This window comes from Esox lucius, chromosome 2 (assembly GCF_011004845.1).
Source record: "Esox lucius isolate fEsoLuc1 chromosome 2, fEsoLuc1.pri, whole genome shotgun sequence".
Classification (NCBI taxonomy): Eukaryota; Metazoa; Chordata; class Actinopteri; order Esociformes; family Esocidae; genus Esox; species Esox lucius.
Window position 1 is genome coordinate 30,630,914 of NC_047570.1, and position 22,860 is coordinate 30,653,773.

The 22,860-nt window shown below is 44.8% G+C and overlaps 1 protein-coding gene across 6 annotated transcripts in view; it reads right to left on the bottom strand.

Annotated features, from left to right (window-relative positions):
• kiaa1549lb (KIAA1549-like b) overlaps window positions 1-22,860 on the bottom strand; it is a 103,076-nt gene that overhangs the window by 35,718 nt on the left and 44,498 nt on the right. For all 6 annotated transcript variants that reach the window (XM_034287714.1, XM_034287713.1, XM_034287706.1 and 3 more), the window contains 8 exons: window positions 19,693-19,912; window positions 19,297-19,430; window positions 18,029-18,197; window positions 14,655-14,714; window positions 13,741-13,892; window positions 9,690-9,861; window positions 4,274-4,437; window positions 3,908-3,946 (listed from right to left, as the gene is read on the bottom strand). In XM_034287714.1, the coding sequence (XP_034143605.1) occupies window positions 3,908-3,946; window positions 4,274-4,437; window positions 9,690-9,861; window positions 13,741-13,892; window positions 14,655-14,714; window positions 18,029-18,197; window positions 19,297-19,430; window positions 19,693-19,912 (1,110 nt within the window). The remainder of the gene's footprint in view (window positions 1-3,907; window positions 3,947-4,273; window positions 4,438-9,689; window positions 9,862-13,740; window positions 13,893-14,654; window positions 14,715-18,028; window positions 18,198-19,296; window positions 19,431-19,692; window positions 19,913-22,860) is intronic.

Below are 22,860 nucleotides of genomic sequence, written 5' to 3' on the forward strand. Positions count from 1 at the left end.
TTAACTCATTCCATCTGTTGCCAAACTCAGTGGTGTGAGGGAATTTTCTATAAACTACATTTATAATCACACGTTTTATGAATATATCAATATGCATGCATAAGCACACGTTTTAGGGAATATATTAACGAGTGATCCAAAAAACACTATGAGTTCTTAGATGATGCAGTCCACGCACACAGACAGAAAGGCCTCAGAAACCATGTGGCCTTGAGATTGGGGCAATTGGTCCTAACGCTCCGTAGGGGTTTATCAGTAATAGTGCAATTCAGCAGAACAGCATCCTGTGTCCAGATATTCATGGCCCTGAAATGTAGGGCTTTTTGAGTTCAATGAAAGTGTGACCCCAACATGAACCATGAGATCTTCAAGTTAAGTTAAGGACACTCAGGAAGTGATGAGGGGCAAGAGGTAAACTCCGCCCAAAAGCGAACTTCCAAAGAAGGATGGTCAGATGGCGTGATGGTTGGTCAGATGGCGTGATATTTGAAGATTTGGTATAAAGATAGGGGGGCAAGAGATAAACCCCGCCTTAAAGGGGACTTCCAAAGGTGATGGTCATATGGTGTGATGTTTGAAGATTTGGTATAAAAGCCACGGTCCCGGACTTAGAATTTGGGTGTATCTGTAGAAGGGCTTTAATGTCTGTCACTCTTCTATGATTTTCATAAACGTCTATTGGATTCACAAGTTCCTGAGTTGAAGTGCTTTTTGTTTTAGTCGTTGTGGACTTGGTTCTCCACAACAGTGGCAGGAGGCTTTATAGTAGGAGACACACTGCTAAAAGATGTTGGGAAAGAACACCTTCCCCACAGTCAGACATGGACGGGGTTCAGGGATGTTTTTGGGTTGCTTTGCTGCCTCTGGCACAGGGTGCCTTGAACATGTGCATCATGAGATCAGGAGAAAAACCAATACATTTTGGAGAGCGATATCAAACCCAGTGTCAGAAAGCTAACAGTTCATAGACGCAATTTGTGGTGGAGGTAAACTTAATAAGAAACGTTAGTCAGTTTAACACAATGCTCAATAGTGTTTAGCGACTGGTGAAATGCGTAATGCCGTGGCGTTATGCCTCTCATGTGGAAGGCTCTAGCTCGAATTTATTGTGAACAACAACATTTATTTTGTTCACGATTCTCTCGCTGTTTCACTTGATGAAAAAGTTAGTTATCGTCACCTTTCTTGATAGTTATTGTATTAATGTAATTCACGAATGAAAGAATAAAGTATTTTTGTATGCCATGAAATGAAATAGCTTTGACAGACTTGCTAGCAATTGCTCTATTCTTATGACCATTCCAGTAATTTAGTAGGTACTGGTGAAGCCTATTACTGGCTAATAAGCTGTTCAAATGCCCAGTGGCAAAAGCTAACAGTTCATAGACGCTATTTGTGGTGGAGGTAAACTTAGTAAGAAACGTTAGTCAGTTTGACTGTATCAATATCATTCACGAATGGTCAATTAGCTGTTACAACGGCCAGTGGCAAAAGATAATTTCATAGACACAAGAGGCTATACTGACACCCATGTGTCAGCCTACACTACACCAAAACGTAGTGCCTCTGTGGTGTAGTGGTTAGTGACACAGCCTCTCATGTGCGTGACCCGGGTTAAAATCTCACAAGGACAATACTTTCTATTGCGGTCCGGCTGAACTAGGCTTGCCCGGTTTTTTACTTTTACCATGATTTAACCTTGTACGTTAAGTAATTTCTTATTTACAGCAACAACCTGCAGAGGATGCTACAAGGGTGGAGGAGCAAAAAGGGTTAACTGTCTTGCTCAGAAAGGAAAGTGTCCCAAGTGATTCTGAGACGCCTGTCACTCTTAGATTATTAAACGGCCATCCAAGTTCACAGATTCAGCCGTTGGCACCCTGTGAACTCTCTCCAAATCAGAACACTCTTTCTCCAATGCATCGACTCACGCTAAAGTGTTTCCTTTCGAGATCACTGATTCTTTGGCTATATGTGAAGTAGATGTGGTGATTTTAGCTACTATTTCAGCAATGAGCCATCTGCAGTTCCTCTGCAAGTGTAGTTCATAGTTTTTCAAGGGCAGCAGATAAATAGGCCCCTGTTATAGGCTCTGAGTGTAGATCATCACATTTTGGGATGGCTGAGGCCCAGAATGAGGTGAATTCAGGTTAAATATTTGCTGTGAAATTCAGGTTAAATATTTGCTGTAAAAGGAGTGAAAAAATATTACAGACGAGGTTGCTTTGGAACAGAAAAAGGGAGCCATGCTTTTTTATGACTAACCTTTCAAAATGGAAATACTCATCGACGGGTAATTAAATCTATGTTAGTGTTCAGATCTGCATTTCTTTGGACATTTGAAAATGGATGGACCTTTTTACAACAACATGTTTGGTGATTAAGCTCATTAGACAAATGTTCCATCCAATAACCTTTTAAATGTTGTCTGAAAGCAACCGTAGTCTCTTGTATATTTGATTACCAGATTGAACCTAAACCCTAACAGGCACATTGGATTCCATTCCCTGTCCTAGCCTACAGAAAGCCAAATTGGATTGACACGGACAAGTCTGCTGCCTGCTGATATTGTAGGCCCCTGTCTACCTGATCTCGCATGACTGATATCATTTAGTTTACTGTCCGCCCATTCAAAAATAACTAGGTCTAATTATTTCCCCACGTTTCTGACTCGGAGCACATTACCTTGTATCCAGGGGTCAGAGTAGGTTGCATTTCTTGCTGGTGTGGGAATAATAATTGTACAGTTCTAATCACAGAACTATAAAGTTGCTATTAAGACTGGTCTACACACAAATTCTCCCCTAGGTACGTGTGCTTTTCAATCCCTTTTTTTAAACAATGGTTTCACTATTATTAAATCTCATTCCTTTGCTCTGGGTTATAAAATGAAATAATGGATTATTTCTCTAGCAGTGCAGACAGACTGTCAAAGCTAACTGCTTAAAAACATATTAACGCAAGACGTTTATCAAGTATCATTTTAGGGATGTTTGTTGAGCAAAAACGTGTATCCGACTATTGGTCATATTTATTTGACCATTAGAAACGTACTATTGGTCATGTTTATTTGACCATTAGAAACGTACTATTGGGGCATAGATTCTCTCTGCATTAATTGAGAACCTTCAGTGACCTGGCCAAAGACAATACATGTCTGGATGATGAAATAAAACGCAGAACCACGTAAGTAATGTAGAACATAAATACAAACAAACATACACTAAATACTGCACAAGGGAACATAGAATAAACATCAAATGACACTACATGACACTACAGGTTACACATAGAAAAAGGTCGGACAGATTCAAAAGGTGCATTGATCAAATAGCAGCTTGTTTAGTTTTTAGTTTGTTACTGGCAAACTAAAGTACAGCCTACATGCTCAATGTAGGCTGTACTCAAAAAAAAAAAAGCACAGGCTCTTGAAGAAAACAAACATCAATAGAAATGACCTTGTGTGGAATGCACCCAATTGCCAATGTCCAATAGTCCAACAAGGAGGAAATTGTATTCCGGTGTTCGTACTAGGGTGGTTTAGCATTCTAAGATGCAGTCTTTAAGGCACATGTACTGCGGCAACAGTGCAAATCAAATGAGAAATTCTGCCCTATATCTATCCCTGCAATAGAATTTCATGCCATTAATTGCACTTCAAAACCTTAATCGGTTTCAGCCCTAAAATAAACCATGTAAAATATGAGCAGGTGACAATAAACGTAATGCCTGGCCAACTTATCGCCTGACAGAAACTTACCACCACAAACTTCAAATATTCATGTGAACATGTGGAGATCTGGCAACTGCCACAGTTCCCAGAAGAATGACAGACAACAGGGATGACAGACAACAGGGATGACAGACAACAGGGATGACAGACAACAGGGAGGAATGCGATAGGTACCTGATGGTAATACCCTGTGACGTCCCTCCTATAAGCTGTCTGAAAAACAAGAGAGGCGGTGTCAAAGTCACATCAAGATTTCCTCATACATTTCCTTCCCCCCATATCTTTCTAAAGGTTTGATCTTTGGCTTATACATTTTTTAATATTCTGCTAGATTTCACTTATAAAAATAAAATAAATCTACTTAACCTCCTAATGAAAATCCTTTCACTGCAATTACAGATCATTTATTGATCTTAACCTAAAAAAGGCTTGATTTTTGGGGTTAGCGGAATCCATTCAATGCAACCAAAAAATAGCAGTGTACCCAAGGTTTAATCTGCATTTGTGTGTGGTTTTGTATGCGCGTATGTGTGTGCCCACCTTGACACGGGGGTTAAGGTTGCCCATGGCGTCAGCTTTGAAGTCACTCTTGTTCTTGCGGCAGAGCACCGTGGTGATGATGATGATGATGAGGGTTACCACGGCGATGGGGGCCAGCACCGCGGCGATTATCCACAGGTTGTTTGGAGGATTCTTCACAACAGCTATATAGGAAGACACACAGGAAGACTCCTTCAAAGCATACATCACACCACATTCCCTCGTTTCACGAGGCTTTATGGACAAACTCTCACCACGGCAGATTCTTCCATTAAAACACATTCAGCGTGGATTTCTACTTTACACAATGGTTCATTTGTCTGCAGTGAGACATGTTCGGCACCGACGATGAAGACGTCTTGCAAAAATCACCCAGGCAGTCCACCTTTGTCAGTGCACAGGACTATTCTTTCACTTCTCGTGGCTTTTTCAATCCTTTTGTCAGCAGCAGCCACATGAGAGCAATACTTAATTAAATGCTCAAAATACACTCCACAAACAACTGGGCAATTGTGAGTAATGATGTATGTGTATGCTGCTTGAGGCAGGTGACTACTCTGCCTACTTCTGTGAGAGTACAATAGGAAGCCGTCGTTCTGTATCTAAAACACAGAGAGACAGCACATCCACCCACACTGACTCAAACACACTCAGCTCAGATAGATCTGTGCGTGCTTTAGTACAGAGTATGAAGGAATTTTATGAGAATATGAACGTAGAGTGAAACACACACAAATCAATTCAATCTCTCGCTTTCTGCCCTTCTTTTGTATGTCTTTCTTTTCTTGCTCTTACACTCTCCCTCTTTCCTCTCTCTCTCCCAATGCTTCTCTCTTTCTATGCTTCTCACTCTGTGCCTCTCTCTCCTGCCTCTTTCTCTGCGCCTCTCTGTGCCTCTCTCTCCTGCCTCTTTCTCTGCGCCTCTCTGTGCCTCTCTCCTTCTCTCTCCTCTCTCTGTGCTTCTCTCCTCTCTCTCTCTCTCTCTCTCTGTGCCTCTCACTCACTCTGTGCCTCTCTCCTTCTCTCCCCTATCTCTGTGCCTCTCTCCTCTCTCTGTGCTTCTCTCCCCTCTCTCTCTCTCTCTCTCTCTCTCTCTCTCTCTCTATCTCTCTCTCTGTGCCTCTTTAGAAGTATTGTAGGGCCTCTAGGTTACCATCTCTCTCTTGAATAAATATGTCAATTCTATATTTTTTTCATAAATTAACTATCAACGTCCCCTTTCATTTTCAATGCTACAAACAGTAATTTTTGGTATAATCTGTAAAATGTTACATTTTATAACGAAAACACTGGAGACAGGTAGCCTAGAGACAGGTAGCCTATCTTATTGCAATATCTAAAAAAGAGAGAATTATAGGTTTTTTTTCAGTCTTTGAGGGATCATAACTGGCTAGCTAGTAATAAGATTGTTCTCTCTCATTCTCTCCATTGTAATTTGTTTTTGTCTCAAACAGGGGGAAATAATCTCGGTAGATTTCTTGATTGTACATCCATCTGATGTTCGAAGACAATTTGCAAAGGTGGATAAGAAATGTTCATGACCTGATGCTGTCACACATTTCTAACTTTGCCAGCATGTTCCTTAGAACTCTCCTGTTAGTTGCATGCAGTTTTACAATGTTATGTCATTTATTTATGATCATTTCAAACTATAACTACCTACAACTAATCAATTCCCTGTTGTGGGAATTGATTAACTTATTAGAGGAAATAAATAGATACAATCCATATTCATTACAAACAACTGTAGAAGTTTGTTATATTATGAAAAATATAGTGAAAATAACTAAATTTAGGAAAACAGAGCGTCTTGGAGACCATAACCCTAACGCTGTTTTACAAAATTAACTAAAACTATGTCTAAACTGTGTTTTCTCTAAATTAGGTTTAATGTTTGGTGTAGAATTTGTTATTATACACAATGTAAAGTGTGAATGAAAGTTACCTGTTTCGTATTTTAGTTGTTTTTGTCTGATAATCATCCGTTTACATCCCAATAGGGCCTCTTTGAGACCTCTCTAAATTCTAACCCTAACTCTATTTCACAAAATGATCTAAAACAATATCTTAACTCTATTTTTCCAGCTGTATATTGATAAATGATTTAGAACATGCTATGACATAGCATGAGAAGTGTAAATGTAAACAACATCATTTTAATGTTCTCAGATAATCATACCTTTACAACCAAATAGGGCCTCTAGGAGACCTCTCTTAACCCACACCATAAATGTCCCTAAATGCACAAAGCAGAGAATGCAGCAAAAACAACAATAGATAACATTTCCAACCTGGTAACCTATTTACTAGACACTTGTATCTACAAGATATTACAGTATGAGTCAATATTACTGTGGAATTTTGATGTTATTGATCCTGCAAATTACCATTGAAATTGTTCAATTCATTCATATTGAACAACCCCTGACCTCTTAACAGTTGAGACTGGTGAGACTGGTGCATTGGATATGTCAACAGTGGGCGATGTCTGAAGAAATGGGTGAAGTGGCTAAGCTAAAATGTCTTTAAATATTTATCAAGATGTATATACAATGTTGACTAGCTGAGACCGCACTAAACATGCAACCATACCAAAATAACAATAGATAACAGTTTGGAACTTTTAAATTGTCAACTACACAAGCTACTCCTTCAATACTTGTTTCCAAGTGACATATTCTAAGCAATAGTGTCAACTCCCAAGCTTTCCTATTTTACACAGAGGTCAGGGGTCATTCCATAAGAATGCTTTGCGGGTTAATTTTCAGGATCTATAACTAAAGAATTCCTCCGTAATATTGTCTGATCTGGTTCCAACCTATAGATATTAGTGTGATGTTGCTGGATTTAATACTCCCAAATAACGAATTTGTAGATTTGTTACATTATCTTGGGTATTGAACAGGTTAAAGGTAAGCTACTTTTGCCATTACTTCCAAATGTTGCCAATTGTTGTTTTTGCAGCATTGGCAGTTTTTTCTAGTCAGGGTTATTTATGGTAATGGCCCTATAGGAATGATAAGACATGGTTCTAACAGCAATGAAGGTAGGTTTTTGTCCTCTCCACTTCAAATACCACCTCATATAATTTTCTATAATATCTATTAACATCAATTTTGTTTTGTGAATTAGGGTTAGGTTAATAGAGTCAATGAGTTTTTGTTTAATTGTATTACAGATTTCAAGTTTTAATGGTTGGTAGTTACAGGGCATCATTACAAATAGACAGGAGAGATATGTAATCTTACAAGGAATAATGTTTGGTCATATGTGTATTTTTTCATGCTGTAATGGCACATTGACATGAATGAGAGATATTTCTAAGTCCAGAGTGCAAAGAGGCCCTATAGCCGAGATGCCCTACCGAGTAGCCGAGATGACCTACCAATGTAGCCGAGATGCCCTACCAATGTAGCCAAGATGCCCTATAGGTAGCTGAGATGCCCTGTTTCAGGTAGCCAAAGATGCCGTTACAGATATCTCTCTCACTCTGTGCATCTCTCTGTGCCTATCTCACTCTGTGCATCTCTCTGTGCCTATCTCACTCTGTGCATCTCTCTGTGCCTCTCTCACTCTGTGCATCTCTCTGTGCCTCTCTCACTCTGTGCATCTCTCTGTGCCTCTCTCACTCTGTGCATCTCCCTGTGCCTCTCTTTCTGCCCCCCCCCCCTCCTTCTCTCCTCTCTTTGCCAATCTCGCTGTCTCTGTGAGTGTACATTCACAGTGTGAGTGTAGAGCAGCTCAAACAGTATTCTGCCTGGAGCTGATCTGGGAGATTAGCAGAGGATTGTCTCTACCTTTCTCAGTCTTTCTCAGCAGGAACATCGCTCCCTCTCTTACACACTTATATTGTCTCATCACACTTCACCAGACCCTCCTCCATTAGACATGCACTCCCTCTGCACGGCATTGTCTCAGCCTGTAAACCTTGAGTTATTTCCTACTGTCCAATTCCTCTGTCTCCCTTTGGGGTAATACAATACTTACTCTTTTCTAACTTTGAGGAAAGTCCTAATCTTTCTATATCATTACCACTATATTTTTTGCAGAAGAGTGTAGTGTTGGTTATTTTAACTCAAAACTCAATGATGAGCCAAAACATCCTGACCACCTGCCTAATATGCTGTTGGTCCTGTGTGCTGCCAAAAGAGCATCGTCCCGCCGAGGCATGGACACCATGAGAGACATCAGCAGATGCTCCAGATCCTGTAAGTTGTGAGGTGGGGCCTCCATGGATCAGACTTGTTTGTCCAGCACATCCCACATATGCTCAATTGGACCGAGATCTGGGGAATTTGGAGGCAAGGGCAACAACTTGAACTCTTCATCATGTTCCTCACACCATTCCCGATTAATTTGTGCAGTGTGGCAGGGCGCACTATCCTGCTGAAAGAAGCCAAGGCCATCATGCTATACTATTGCCATGAAGGGGTGTACCTGGTCTGCAACAATGTATAGTTAGGTGGCACGTGTGACAAATTGTAGTCCACATGAATCCCCGGACCCAGGGTTTCCCAGCAGGACATTGCCCAGGGCATCACACTCCCTCCACCAGCTTGTCCTCTACCCACAGTGCATCCTGGTGCCATCACTTCCACAGGCACACGGTGGACACACGCACAGCCGTCCACGTGATGTAAAACGTGACTCATCGGGCCAGGCGACCTTCTTCCACTGCTCCAAGGTCCAGTTCCGTCACTCATGTGCCCATTGTGGGCGCTTTCAATGGTGGACAGGGGTCATCATGGGCCCTCTGACCGGTCTGCAGCTACGCAGCCTCATACACAGCAGGGTGTGATGCACTGTGTGTTGTGACACATTCCTCCCGTAACCATCATTAACATTCTCTGTGACTTGCGCTCCAGTGGACCTTCTGTCGGTTCAGACCAGACAGGATAGCCTTCATGGCCCTCGCGCATCGATGAGCCTAGGGTGCCCGAAACACCCAGTTACCGTTTTTCTGGTTTGTCCCTCTTTGGACTATTGTCAGTAGGTAGGTACTGACCACTGCTGACCGGGGACGCCCCACAAGCCTTGACATTTCAGAGATGCTCTGACCCAGTCGTCCGGCCGTAACAATTTGTCCCGTGTCAAAGTCACTCAGGTCTTTACTCAAGTCGCCCATTTCTCCTACATCCAACAAGTTGACTATGAGAACTGATTGTTTGCTTACCGTCTAATCTAACCACACCTTGACATGTGCCCTTGTTAGATGATGATCAACAGTATTCATCATGTTTAGGCTCATCAGCTTATATTGTGTAAATCTGTTCATAAACATCCATCAACCCAAATGTCCATGAAACCATCCATCCATTCATCCATCCACACTCCGAAGCATCCTCCAACCCGCCCACCCTTTCTTTCATCTGTTCTTTCATCCACCCGCCCACAAGAGGAGGTACACAGAACGTACGCTCGGCCTGCAGCTGAACGAAGTAGCCCAATGTGAGGGCCATGGTCTGCGAGTCCACCGTGTTCAGGACCTTGGCGGCCGACGTGCCCGGCAACGGCTGACCGTTCAGCTGAACGTAGTACGTCATCTCCGCCGGGTTCTTCTGACCAGTCACGCGACGAATACTCACCATCTGCGTGGACATGAGGAGAATAAAAACAAGCGCACACCGACATATGTATTTGGGTTCAATTTAAAACAGTCAACCTTTTACCTCCATTTCATACACACATCTATACTAAAAGTATTTTAGTATAGTCCCAACAAGGATAGCAACAACTGCAAAATTGTCCCCTCGAGGCTTTTAGGCAGGTCCTCACTAAGGAAAATATGTTATATATATTTCCATCTTAAGTTAAGTGTATTTTTGACATCAGAATATATCTCTATCTGTGTGAAAGTCTGTTTTATAACTTTTACGATGTAGGGAATTCATTTTTTTTCCGGAAAACATCGTTTTCATAAATGTACATAGTCTAATATGGTTAATTTGAAGAAGAGATTATGTACATACACTTCCAATATCAAATATCCCTGCACGACATGTGAATGATTGATTATTTGTGTTAAATATACTGAATATAGGGAAGAACATGTTTTGTACACTTTATATTTGACTTTTATTTTAGCTTAATTAAGTCAAACAGAGCTCAAGACCACCATTTACAGATCAGCCCTCTCAACAAATATACACCATCATCATCATCTTCTTCCGCTTCATCCGGGGCCGGGTCGCGGGGGCAGCAGTCTAAGCAGGGATGCCCAGACTTCCCTCTCCCCAGACACTTCCTCCAGCTCTTCCGGGGGGACACCGAGGCGTTCCCAGGCCAGCCGGGAGACATAGTCCCTCCAGCGTGTCCTAGGTCTTCCCCGGGGTCTCCTCCCGGTGGGACGGGACCGGAACACCTTCCCTGGAAGGCGTTCCGGAGGCATCCGAAACAGATGCCCAAGCCACCTCAGCTGACCCCTCTCGATGTGGAGGAGCAGCGGCTCTACTCCGAGCTCCTCCCGGGTGACCGAGCTTCTCACCCTATCTCTAAGGGAACGCCCAGCCACCCTGCGGAGAAAGCTCATTTCGGCCGCCTGTATCCGGGATCTTGTCCTTTCGGTCATGACCCAAAGCTCATGACCATAGGTGAGAGTAGGAACGTAGATTGACCGGTAAATCGAGAGCTTCGCCTTGCGGCTCAGCTCTTTCTTCACCACGACAGACCGATACATCGACCGCATTACTGCAGAAGCTGCACCGATCCGTCTGTCAATCTCCCGTTCCATCCTTCCCTCACTCGTGAACAAGACCCCTAGATACTTAAACTCCTCCACTTGAGGCAGGCACTCTCCACCAACCTGAAGTGAGCAAGCCACCCTTTTCCGACTGAGGACCATGGCCTCAGATTTGGAGGTACTGATTCTCATCCCCACCGCTTCACACTCGGCTGCAAACCGTCCCAGCGCATGCTGAAGGTCCTGGTTTGAAGAGGCCAACACGACAACATCATCCGCAAAGAGCAGAGACGAAATCGTGTGGTCCCCAAACCTGACACCCTCCGGCCCCTGGCTGCGCCTAGAAATTCTGTCCATAAAAATTATGAACAGAACCGGTGACAAGGGGAGGCTGAGAAGTGTGATCCCCCTGTAGTTGGAACACACCCTCCGGTCCCCCTTCTTAAAAAGAGGGACCACCACCCCGGTCTGCCATCCCAAAGGCACTGTCCCCGACCGCCACGCGATGTTGCACAGGCGTGTCAACCAAGACAGCCCCACAACATCCAGAGACTTGAGGTACTCAGGGCGGATCTCATCCACCCCCGGTGCCTTGCCACCGAGGAGTTTCTTGACCACCTCAGTGACTTCAGCCCGGGTGATGGACGAGTCCACCTCTGAGCCCTCATCCTCTGCTTCCTCAATGGAAGATGTGACGGCGGGATTGAGGAGATCCTCGAAGTACTCCTTCCACCGCCCGACGACATCCCCAGTTGAGGTCAACAGCTGGCCACCTCTACTGTAAACAGCGTTGGTAGGGCACTGTTTCCCTCTCCTGAGGCGCCGGACGGTTTGCCAGAATCTCTTCGAGGCCAGCCGATAGTCCTTCTCCATGGCCTCACCGAACTCCTCCCAGGCCCGAGTTTTTGCCTCCACAACCACCCGGGCTGCAGTCCGCTTGGCCTGTCGGTACCCGTCAGCTGCCTCAGGAGTCCCACAAGCCAACCAGGCCTGATAGGACTCCTTCTTCAGCTTGACGGCATCCCTTACTTCCGGTGTCCACCACCGGGTTCGGGGATTGCCGCCTCGACAGGCACCGGAGACCTTACGTCCACAGCTCCGAACGGCCGCTTCGACAATGGCGGTGGAGAACATGGTCCACTCGGACTCAATATCTCCAGCCTCCCTCGGGATCCAGGCGAAGCTCTGTCGGAGGTGGGAGTTAAAGATCTCTCTGACAGGAGACTCGGCCAGACGTTCCCAGCAGACCCTTACAGTACGCTTGGGCCTGCCGAGTCTGTCCAGCTTCCTCCCCCGCCATCGGATCCAGCTCACCACCAGGTGGTGATCAGTTGACAGCTCCGCCCCTCTCTTCACCCGAGTGTCCAAGACATACGGCCGCAGGTCAGATGAAACGACAACAAAGTCGATCATCGACCTGCGGCCTAGGGTGTCCTGGTGCCATGTGCACTGATGGACACCCTTATGCTTGAACATGGTGTTCGTTATGGACAAACTGTGACTAGCACAGAAGTCCAATAACTGAACACCACTCGGGTTCAGATCAGGGGGGCCGTTCCTCCCAATCACACCCCTCCAGGTGTCACTGTCGTTGCCCACGTGGGCGTTGAAGTCCCCCAGTAGAACGATAGAGTCCCCAGTTGGAGCACTTTCCAGCACCCCTCCCAGAGACTCCAAGAAGGTCGGGTACTCTGCACTGCCGTTCGGCCCATAGGCACAAACAACAGTGAGAGACCTATCCCCGACCCGAAGGCGCAGGGAAACGACCCTCTCGTTCACCGGGGTAAACTCCAACACATGGCGGCAGAGCTGGGGAGCTATAAGCAAACCCACACCAGCCCGCCGCCTCTCACCATGGGCAACTCCAGAGTGGTGAAGAGTCCATCCTCTCTCAAGGAGTGTGGTTCCAGAGCCCAAGCCGTGCGTAGAGGTGATTCCGACTACCTCCAGTCGGAACCTCTCAACCTCACGCACTATCTCAGGCTCCTTCCCCGCCAGCGAGGTGACGTTCCACGTCCCTAGAGCTAGTTTCCGTGTCCAGGGATCGGGTTGCCTAGGCCCCTGCCTTCGACTGCCGCCCGATCCTCTACGCACCGACCCCTTATGGTCCCTCCTGTGGGTGGTGAGCCCACGGGAAGGCGGCCCCACGTCGCTCCTTCGGGCTATGCCCGGCCGGGCCCCATGGGGAAAGGCCCGGCCACCAGGCGCTCGCGTGCGAGCCCCAACCCCGGGCCTGGCTCCAGGGTGGGGCCCCGGCTGCGCCATACCGGGCGACGTCACGGAACTCAAATAATTATTCATCATTAAGGGGTGTTTTGAACCGCTCTTAGTCTGACCCGTCGCCTAGGACCTGTTTGCCTTGGGAGACCCTACCAGGGGCATATAGCCCCAGACAACATAGCTCCTAGGGTCACTCAGGTACTCAAACCCCTCCACCACGTTAAGGTGGCAGTTCATGGAGGAGCAAATAAAAGAAAAAAGAAAATCCAACATACAGTAGTCAAAGAAATCAAAGACATTCTTCATTTCCCTAGAGGCACCAGCTTGTTTACTCAGGAACCAAGCAAGCATTTTGGCTAGTTGTCAATGTATTCGCTCTTACCACACAAGCCCCATACAAGCACAGCGCTAAACTGAGGTAAGAACATCCTCCGCAGTATGGAAGTGGACACTAAACCCGTCAGGGGTCACACGGTCGATCAAGGAGCCCAACCCCGGGCCTGACTCATCCCATCCCAAGACAGAGGTCCCCCACCGCCTGGGTCACCCTGGCAGCTCTGTTCCTTACCTGCACTGTGTAGTTGTCCACAGTGGTGGCCCTCCTGAACCGCGTTCCCTGCCGACCCGCCACCACAAACAGCCCGGCCAGGCGGTGCTCCATGATGCTGGCAAAGCTCTGGTACTGGCCCTCCAGAGACGAGTTATCCACGTCCAGAATGACTTCGGGAATGTGTGTGTGTTTGTAAAGGGGGGACGGGGGGGACGGGGATAGAGGAGGAGATCGAGAAAGGTAATGAGGAGGGCAGAGGCCAGAGGAGGCGATTTAGCGAGATAATGGAAACCAATTGAGAGGGAGAATGAAGGAGCAAGTGGTTAGCAAAGAAACGAGGAAGAGGAAAAGCGGAGGCATTGGTTAAGGCAGTAGCCCTGGTTATTTATCCCTAACAGTATCAGTAAATCCTATTATCTGTAAGCTGACCTTGGTCCGGCCCTGTATTTCTCTCCTATCTGTGATTCTTCCCAGAGGTAGAGCGACACAAGATATGACGACACAGATAAACCTGACCATAACAACTGCAGAAACGACGTATTGACAAATGTGCACGTAAATGTGCAAGTAAACAAAAAAAGACCCCTCTATGCATCACATCTTAACACATATCATCCAGCAAACACCTGTACACAAGCATCTACAAACTCACATAGACCCACATCTAGACACACAGAGAAAGTCCACCTGCACAGATTGCATGTTTGTTTGCCTTAAAATTCTATTAAGAAATGTAGAAATTAGTGTTTTTTTTCTACTGGTCTACACCACCTACTCCGCCTTTTCAAAACGAAAAAATTACTTTTTAGATGAACAGAAGGCTCAACAAAATTTCAAAAAACAATTGCATTAACAGAAAAGGTGAAAGCGCACCTAGAGAGGTTATCTAGGACTCCGTAAGCTAATAAGGAGAGAATCAATCAGACAATTACCTGTGATTACCCAGAAGTCTCGGGTAGCAATGGAGGTATTCAGGTTATGGTACTCCAACGCTGGAAAAGGAAAGAGAAACCACATGAGGAGTCTGACCTCTGACCAATCAATGGACTATAGGTTGTTCCCGGCTCAGAAGATAGCCAAATCACAGGCTATCTTCCTCAAACCGTTAAATCAACTTGGCTTGTATTTTAGGTGAACAATGTCTGGGCTGTTTTGGTGCTTTGGTGCTTTGGGTGCCACAATTTATCACTGAAAACCATTACTGAAATGGTGCTGAAAATCTGCAGAGGCACAACCTCCGACTTCATTATCTCTGTGTCGTACACAGTTTCTTACACTCAGAGGTTTAGCCGAGTGTGTTTCGATGTAAGAGCTTAGACCTGGATGGACTCTGCCTCTGTTCTGGTTGATGGTTGACTTTCGCTCGATTACATATCCCCGGCCTGATTAGGTGGTGGGGATGGAGGCTGGCAGGGTGTTTTGGAGCCATGCAGTGTCTGTGGCCTATGAAATCAGACGCGCTGTGAAAATATACACCCCGCCACGGACCAATCAGCTCCCCCAGTCTCTTGCTCCGTTTCACGTTTGCTCTCATCCCCTCCATTCTCCCCAGAGTGACAGTGAGGGAGAGACAGAAAGAGAGCAAAGGAGAGAAATTAGAAAGGGAGAGGCGATGCGGTGGTAAATGACAGAGTTAGAGAAATGCAGGGAGCCAAATATAGAGTTAAAGAGACAAAGAGAGAGAGACAATGAGAGGGACAGAGTTAGACAGAAAAAGAAAGAGTTAGAAAAATATAGATTGAGTCAAAATGGTTAGAGCGAGGGCAGGGGACAGCGAATGCTCTGATGTGTTAACAGTTAGGACTGCAGGGCTGTCAGCAGAATCACTTTAACGCTGTCCAACACTGTCGACTTAGCCGTGCACAATCAGGCTGCTTAATCTGTGATGTTTCACATAAGCCTCAGAGCCCCACTGCTCAAGTTAGTTGGGCATGGGGATATAAAATACGCTGTGTAGCATTAAATAAATTATAGAAAATGATCTGCTGGATAGATTTGAGAGGAATTATTTGCTTAATAAAGGAAATCCTCAAATATTTAACAAAATAACGACACAGAAATGTGATAAAAACTGAACCAAAAAACAGTGAAGAGATTTAATATCTCCCCAGTGCCCGTGAGGGACAGCAAGCTGTGATGTCATAGAGTCTTTGAATTTTCCAGGCTGTAAACGGGTGTCTGTGTCGTAACGAACCCGGAGGTGCTCCACGCCATTCACTGACAACCCCTACTGTTCCTTATTTACAACAGTAATTGCCTTTGAAGTGAAGTGCCAGCCGCTGCCAACATATGCCAAGGTCCTCCCTCACTTCACCACTACATTGGCTGGTCTGATATTACACCTGGCAGAGGTATAAAACAAACAGGGTAAACTCTATTTATCTTCTCATCTCTCACTTTCCTCTCCTCCCTCTCCTCTTTTCTTCACCTCCCTGTAGTTCCATTACACTCACTAGTGTATATTCTGTCTCCACCATCTCTCACTCTGTCTCTCTCTCTTTCTCTCTCCGTTGCTTTCTTCCCTTTTCCCCGTTGCTCTTTCTCACTATAACTTAAACCGATCACTTAATTCATTCACAGAACGGTGGAGGTGAAAATCTAAACCAATTAATGAGTGCCGTTTTAATCTGGATTCAAGTGCTGTCCCCTGTAAACCAAGCAGCCATCAACCCACGCCTCAATTACACAGCAACGATGTTAGAAGAGAACAGCCCCACAATGCATCATTCCGCATAAACAGAGCCACTGTTCGCAGGTCAGCCCAGATGCATCCTGGGTAGTCAGGGCTCAGAGTTGAGGCGCGACCCAGGTGTGGCGTTTGGAAAAGAACGTTCCACTCCGCTCAGATGCGCTCAGGAAAAACGATCTGTGACAGTTGGGAATGTTGTCTCTGCGTTCCATTTCGGAGGGCCATGACCACAGTCTCTCTGTGTGCTGATCAAAGGGCATTAGTTCATTATCCTAGTTCAGCTGGGGAGAGAAGGCATTTGCTGGGCTAGGAGACTGGACTCACTCTGTTTCCCTGTCACTGCTCATTTTGTTCTCTGACATGCACAGCCCAAACACGGAGATGACCCGGGATCAACCTCGTCAGACGTGGCCTGTCCTTACAGACAAGAGTCAGGGGTCTGGCTGTACTTCATCGTGCTGGCATACAGTACAGTGACTCAATCATTAAAAACCACTGAGTTATTGTGAAGGGTAACAGTCACGAACATGGATGAGCAATAGTCACAAACATCCAATTACTCAAACTCCGGGGGAGCATCACTCGACCGTTCCAGTACCGCATTCCGTTCACTGTGGAGACCCAAGCTACTGACTTCTATAAATACCCAGAGAGAAGTGTGCCATTCAGGCTATATAAAACCGTATCTGGGGTGTCTTGGGGAGGGGCAGGAGGAAGTTGGTCAGGTCAGCTCTGTGTTTGAACCCCATGACGGTTCAGGTTAGAATGACGGAAAGGTTAACGTGATCCAAGATCTGCGTCTGGGAGGACTTACAGGTAAACTATCGACATGTGAAAGGAGGGCATTGGGGTTTCCCAGGAGGCATTGGGGCGGGGTTGGTTTAAAAAAATAATAATTGCTTACTCAGTAAGTCGACATGAAATACCACACAAGCATGATTTATGAAAAATGTAGAAACATTTTGCAACTGTTCAACACTCATCTTTTTAGTTGACTAATTAAAAAATAAATAATGACCTGGCCTGATTGTACCCAAAAAGGTAATTCTGCTATGAAATGTAAATTAATTCTGAAATTAAAATAATAGATATTCTCAAATCAGAAAAGGTTCCATAAACCCTAGCATTGAGCCCCATTGTGAGGGCTGGGTTCGCTTGCGTGTTTTTGGTTTTTTGTTTTGTTACATTGTTTCTGTGCTGTCCTTGGGGTTTAAGGCCAGGTGTCTCTGTAAAGCACTTTGTGACAACTGCTGTTGTAAAAAGGGCTTTATAAATACATTTGATTGATTGATTGATTGCTATCTTGAACATAGCCTGCTTTCATGTGTTGGTCTTCATTAGTTTCACCTTTGTACCTGTTCATTCAGTCCTTTGTGAGATATTGTGTTTTTGCCACTCTACCGAGCCCTCTCTCATCTAGCCTTTTCTAGTGATATCCTGTGTACCAGACCACTGCCTGTCCATTTGTACATCTGGCCTGATTCTGACCGACCTGGGTACCGATCCTTGCCCGCCCTTTTTGGGATTAAACACAGCACTCCGCGTTTGGATCCCCTACCCTGTCCGTGCGTTCGTGACACCCATATTGTGAGGACACTCCATAGACTGCGCCCTTACGTTCTGCAATGACGAGTGGGGGGTAGAACAGGAAATAGCCGACCAGCTCGGCAGTCAGCTGATTCAAGAGGTTGGAAGCGGTGGTGCCGTTAAGGTTAGCACTCCCATTCCTCACTGTGTAGACCAGAGATACAGCAGGAGATCCCACGGACTGAGACACACTCAGCATCTAGGTGAGAGACAGGGATAGAGAGGGAGAGAGCGAGGGTGAGGGAAAGAGAGAGAGAGAGAGGGGAGAGAAAGGGGAGAGGCGACGGAGAAAGGAGTGGGGGAGGGTGAAAGAAACAGTAGAAACCGTTAGAACAAACCCAAATGAGTTTTGACTGTGTAACAAGTAACAAAGGAGCTATAAAAAGTATTGTCCTAAACAGCATAAAGATTTACCAATGTCAACTTTATATTCCACATAGACAACATGAAGCTTGATATATTGTACTTACTATAATATACTGTGCATTACAACTTGGCAGTTAAGTAGCTCATTGAAACACAATACCAACACTGTCTCCCTAAACGCAATCAATTCAGATCTGAGAACAGCTTCTATTTAAAATGGCATATGAACAATACACTTAGGAACTATAATTACGCCCCAATTATACACAGCTTGTGTGTAGCCGGGACCAAACCGCCATTACTGCAAAGCTGTGTCTTTGAAAATAGCAGGGTGAAATGCTTTGAGATTAAATCCACACAAACAGTGAGACACATCATTACACGACCAATTGGACTGCACATATTTAAACTTACGGGGCAATGTTGAATCTCCTCCTATGCTGCCCATCCTGAGTAAGGATGAAAAAGGGGTGGGACAGTACATCCCATTCTTGAGTCCTTAATGAGTATCTCTGAGTCGACAAATATGTCACAGTACGTCATAGAGCGCTACCAATATTAATTTGTTGATGAATAAAATGTGTTATTCATAACCCTGTGACGCCAGTTGTATCAAATTTGCTACATGAGTTTCTGAGACCTCTATGTCGTCAAGCAGTCACCTGTGAAAAGGTTTGCCGGTGGAAATGCTTTTAAAAAAGTAAACTTGTGTATTAGCTGCACCCATGTATTAACCGCGGTGGTTGAAAATGTTTTCAAAATCCCCTGTATAAGCCGCGGTTTATAAACGGGAAACTACGGTAAATCTCTCAGTGGAGATCAGGGTTCCCTGTTGGATACGGACATCCTGCTCACCATCCGGTCCAGACTACCCCTGTTGACATGACCTCCACAGGTCAGAGGGCAAGTGAATTAGGAAGACTTCACTGTACCTGGACAGAAAGTCTGGTGCGGACGTCTGGGTCTTTGGCCTGCGTCTCAGAGAACACGTTCTCCAGCCTCTGTTCCATCATCTGTGAGAACCGACAGGACTGCGGGTCATCTCCCGGTCCAACAAAGCGCAGAACTGGAACACATCGAGAACAACAGAGAACACGGAACATAAAACGGTTCAGTGTTCAGTGTTTGCGACAATGGCACTCTAGTTCTAAACCCAAAGACTAAATCCAGGCAACACTAAATCCTGGTGTGCAGTTAAACACTGAACTGCTCAATTTGATCAAAGGATCAGGGTTGCATACACCTGCCTTAAACAGTAGCTTTCATGTGGACACAGTGCAGAGCTGTTTCTCTGAAAACTCTACAAATTTCTCCAAAAACCACCAGACCTGTTTTCAGCTGGTGGCCAATAGCTGGGCTGGGTCGCCAAGGTGCGGCTGTGTTAGGCAGGGCCGTTACCATGGGGACGAACTGTCGCACGTCACTCATCAGCCTATCCCAGCCATAGGAGTGGAGAGCCTTGACCACCACAGAGGGCGGATACACTATGTCCACACCAGTCACGTGGTATCCCACCGTCACATTGGGCGAACCAAACACCGTCTCCACCTGAGCGACAGGGGACAAGAGAGAGGGACAATAGGGAACAGGCATCCAGTTCCTTCAGCATGATCATCTAATCCAACTGGCTGTTTGTAGAGTTGTAGTAGAAAACCTTCTGACTGTTTGTGACACACAATGGTTGGTGAAAGAGTGAGGGACATCATGACAAATAGAAAGACAGGACGTGGGAAAAGGAGCAGAGGGACGGGACAGGAGAGCACTGGGATAAAGAAAGAACCAAAGCTATTTGTAATTACAGCCCCGATAGCTCAGGTGTAACTGATGTACCACTGACAACTGTTGTTCAGCTAACAGAAGGCGGAGGTTGTCTGTAGGAGGTGTGTCCATCTTTGTCTGACAGTGGGGGAAAGCGTGAGAGAGAAATAGAGAGAGAGTGAGAGAGTAAGAAAGAAAAAAAGAGGAAGAACAAGCCCAGGAATGAAAGACATTGTGTTTCCGTGAAAGAGAAAATAAACAGATCAAATCCCTCCTCTCAACTAGAGTGAATACCTTGGTTGACAGACAGTCCCCTTGGCTAACAAACAGACAGGCACGTACAGTCTGAGTGTGACCATGAGTCTACAGTATTTCAGTCACAATCAAGCCTTGTTATGAGAGAAATCAACTGGCCCGTTCATCATCCCCACACTGCCCAGCCTTCAGCCATGTGAATGTGTTATTCAAAGATCAGGTTTCAGTAAGAGTCACCAACTGATACTGTACCTTTCAAATTCTATCTGGCCGATGTGAAACACCATCACAGGATTAACTCAAAGGACTCTTGACTTTTGGCGTTTCCCCTCAAACAAAATCTTTAATTCATAAACTAGTAAGTAGCTTTCACTTTTCTAGAAGATTTCCTCTGGACGCTGAAATTAATTTAGTCTGTCACTCATTGCGGTTCTTATTGCCCCTCCCCCCCGACTCACTCCACATAAGTAAAAGCCCTGGTAGCTTCAACAATGAGTTACGCAGGGCCAGACAGCAACATTTATCGGGAATGATCAACAAGAATATCAACAATACCTGCACTCTATTTGTCATGGTCGACAAGCTTACAAACCCAATAAAGCAGATAGCATCAGAACTCATGTCCACTGTGAAATGTAATGAATATAAGTATTAGACGGAACCTCAGAACTACACAGAATAACAAGGACTCTGTACCGTCACCACGACCACCAAGATGGTTATTATGTCGCATTTTAATACAATTGATCAAAAATCCATAGAAGAAACAGTTTGACTTCTTAAAGCTTCCACTTGCTGTCTCAACACACTGCCATCAGACTTTTTTAAAACAATGTTTAACTCTATAAAAATGGACCTACAGCAAATAGTTAATAGCTCTCTGCAATCAGGCATTTTCCCAATGTCTCTAAAAACAGCTGCCATTAAGCCCCTATTAAAAAAGAGAACACTGAACACTGGTTCAGATCTTATCTAGATGGCTGGAATTACTTTGTCACCATTGGTAATCATGAATCTGATAGGGTGGTTATGACATGCGGAGTTCCACAGGGATCAGTTCTCGGACCGCTTTTGTTCAAATTCTATATGCTACCTCTGGGCCAAATTCTAAAGAACAACAACATTAACTACCACAGCTATGCCGATGATACTCAAATGTATATGGCTCTCGAACCGTATGACAACAGCTCAATAGACTCACTGTGTCACTGTATAGAGCACATAAATACCTGGATGAACCAAATTGTCTACAATTAAACCAAGATAAAACTGAGATTATTGTGTTTGACAACAAAAATAAAAGAACAAGTGTTAGTAAAGAGCTGGATTCTCTGGCCCTTAAAACCAGGGATCAAGTCCGTAATCTTGGTGTTTTGATAGACTCAGACCTCACATTTAACAGTCATATCAAAGCGGTCACCAAAACAGCCTTCGATCATCTAAAAAATATAGCCAGAATCAAAGGCTTGGTGTCCCAAAAAGACCAAGAGAAGCTCATCCATGCTTTTATCTCAAGTAGGGTTGACTACTGTAATGGCCTCTTAACTGGACTCCCAAAAAAGACTGTAAAACAACTGCAGCTCATTCAGAATGCTGCTGCTAGAATGTTAACCAGGACCAAGAGAACAGAGCACATCACTCCGGTTCTTAAATCTTTGCATTGGCTTCCAGTCAGTTACAGAATAGATTTCAAAGTGTTGCTTTTAGTTCATAAATCTCTGAATGGTTTAGGACCCGAATACATTTCTGATATGTTTGCAGAATATAAACCAACAGGGCTCTTAGATACATGAACACAGGTCAGCTAGGAGAGCCCAGAGTCCAAACTAAACATGGAGACAGCACTTATGCAGTAAACAACTGGAATAAACTACCAGAAGATCTTAGATGAGCCCCAAACATATCCATTTTTAAATCCAGGTTAAAAACACTTCTCTTCTCATGTGCCTATGACTGAGCACTTAAACATTAACCACACTGTTTAGCATTATAGCTTCCTTTGTTTTTATCCCACTTTTAATCTTTATATGTTTTCTTATTGTATTTTGTATTATTATGATGTATTCATTTGCTTTGATGTTTTCATTGGAGTATTTGTTTTAATGTTATTGTACTTTCATATATTTTTCTTTGTAAAGCACATTGAATTGCTTCGATGTATGAATTGTGCTATATAAATAAACTTGCTTGCTAAAAACAAATCCAATTTCCTCTGCAATCTACTAGTTTCCCCAGGGATGGATATCTTGTTGTCGAAATAAACATGGCCAAAAGTATGTAGACACCCCTTCAATTGAGTGGATTCTGCAGTTTCAGCCATGGCCATTGCTGACGGGGACGGGGACGGGGGGGGGGGGGGGGTCGAGCACACAGCCATGCAATTTCCGTGGACAAACACTGTCAGTAGAACAACCCGTACTGAAGATCTCAGTGACTTTCAACGTGGCGCCGTCATAGAATGCCACCATTCAAACTAGTGAGTT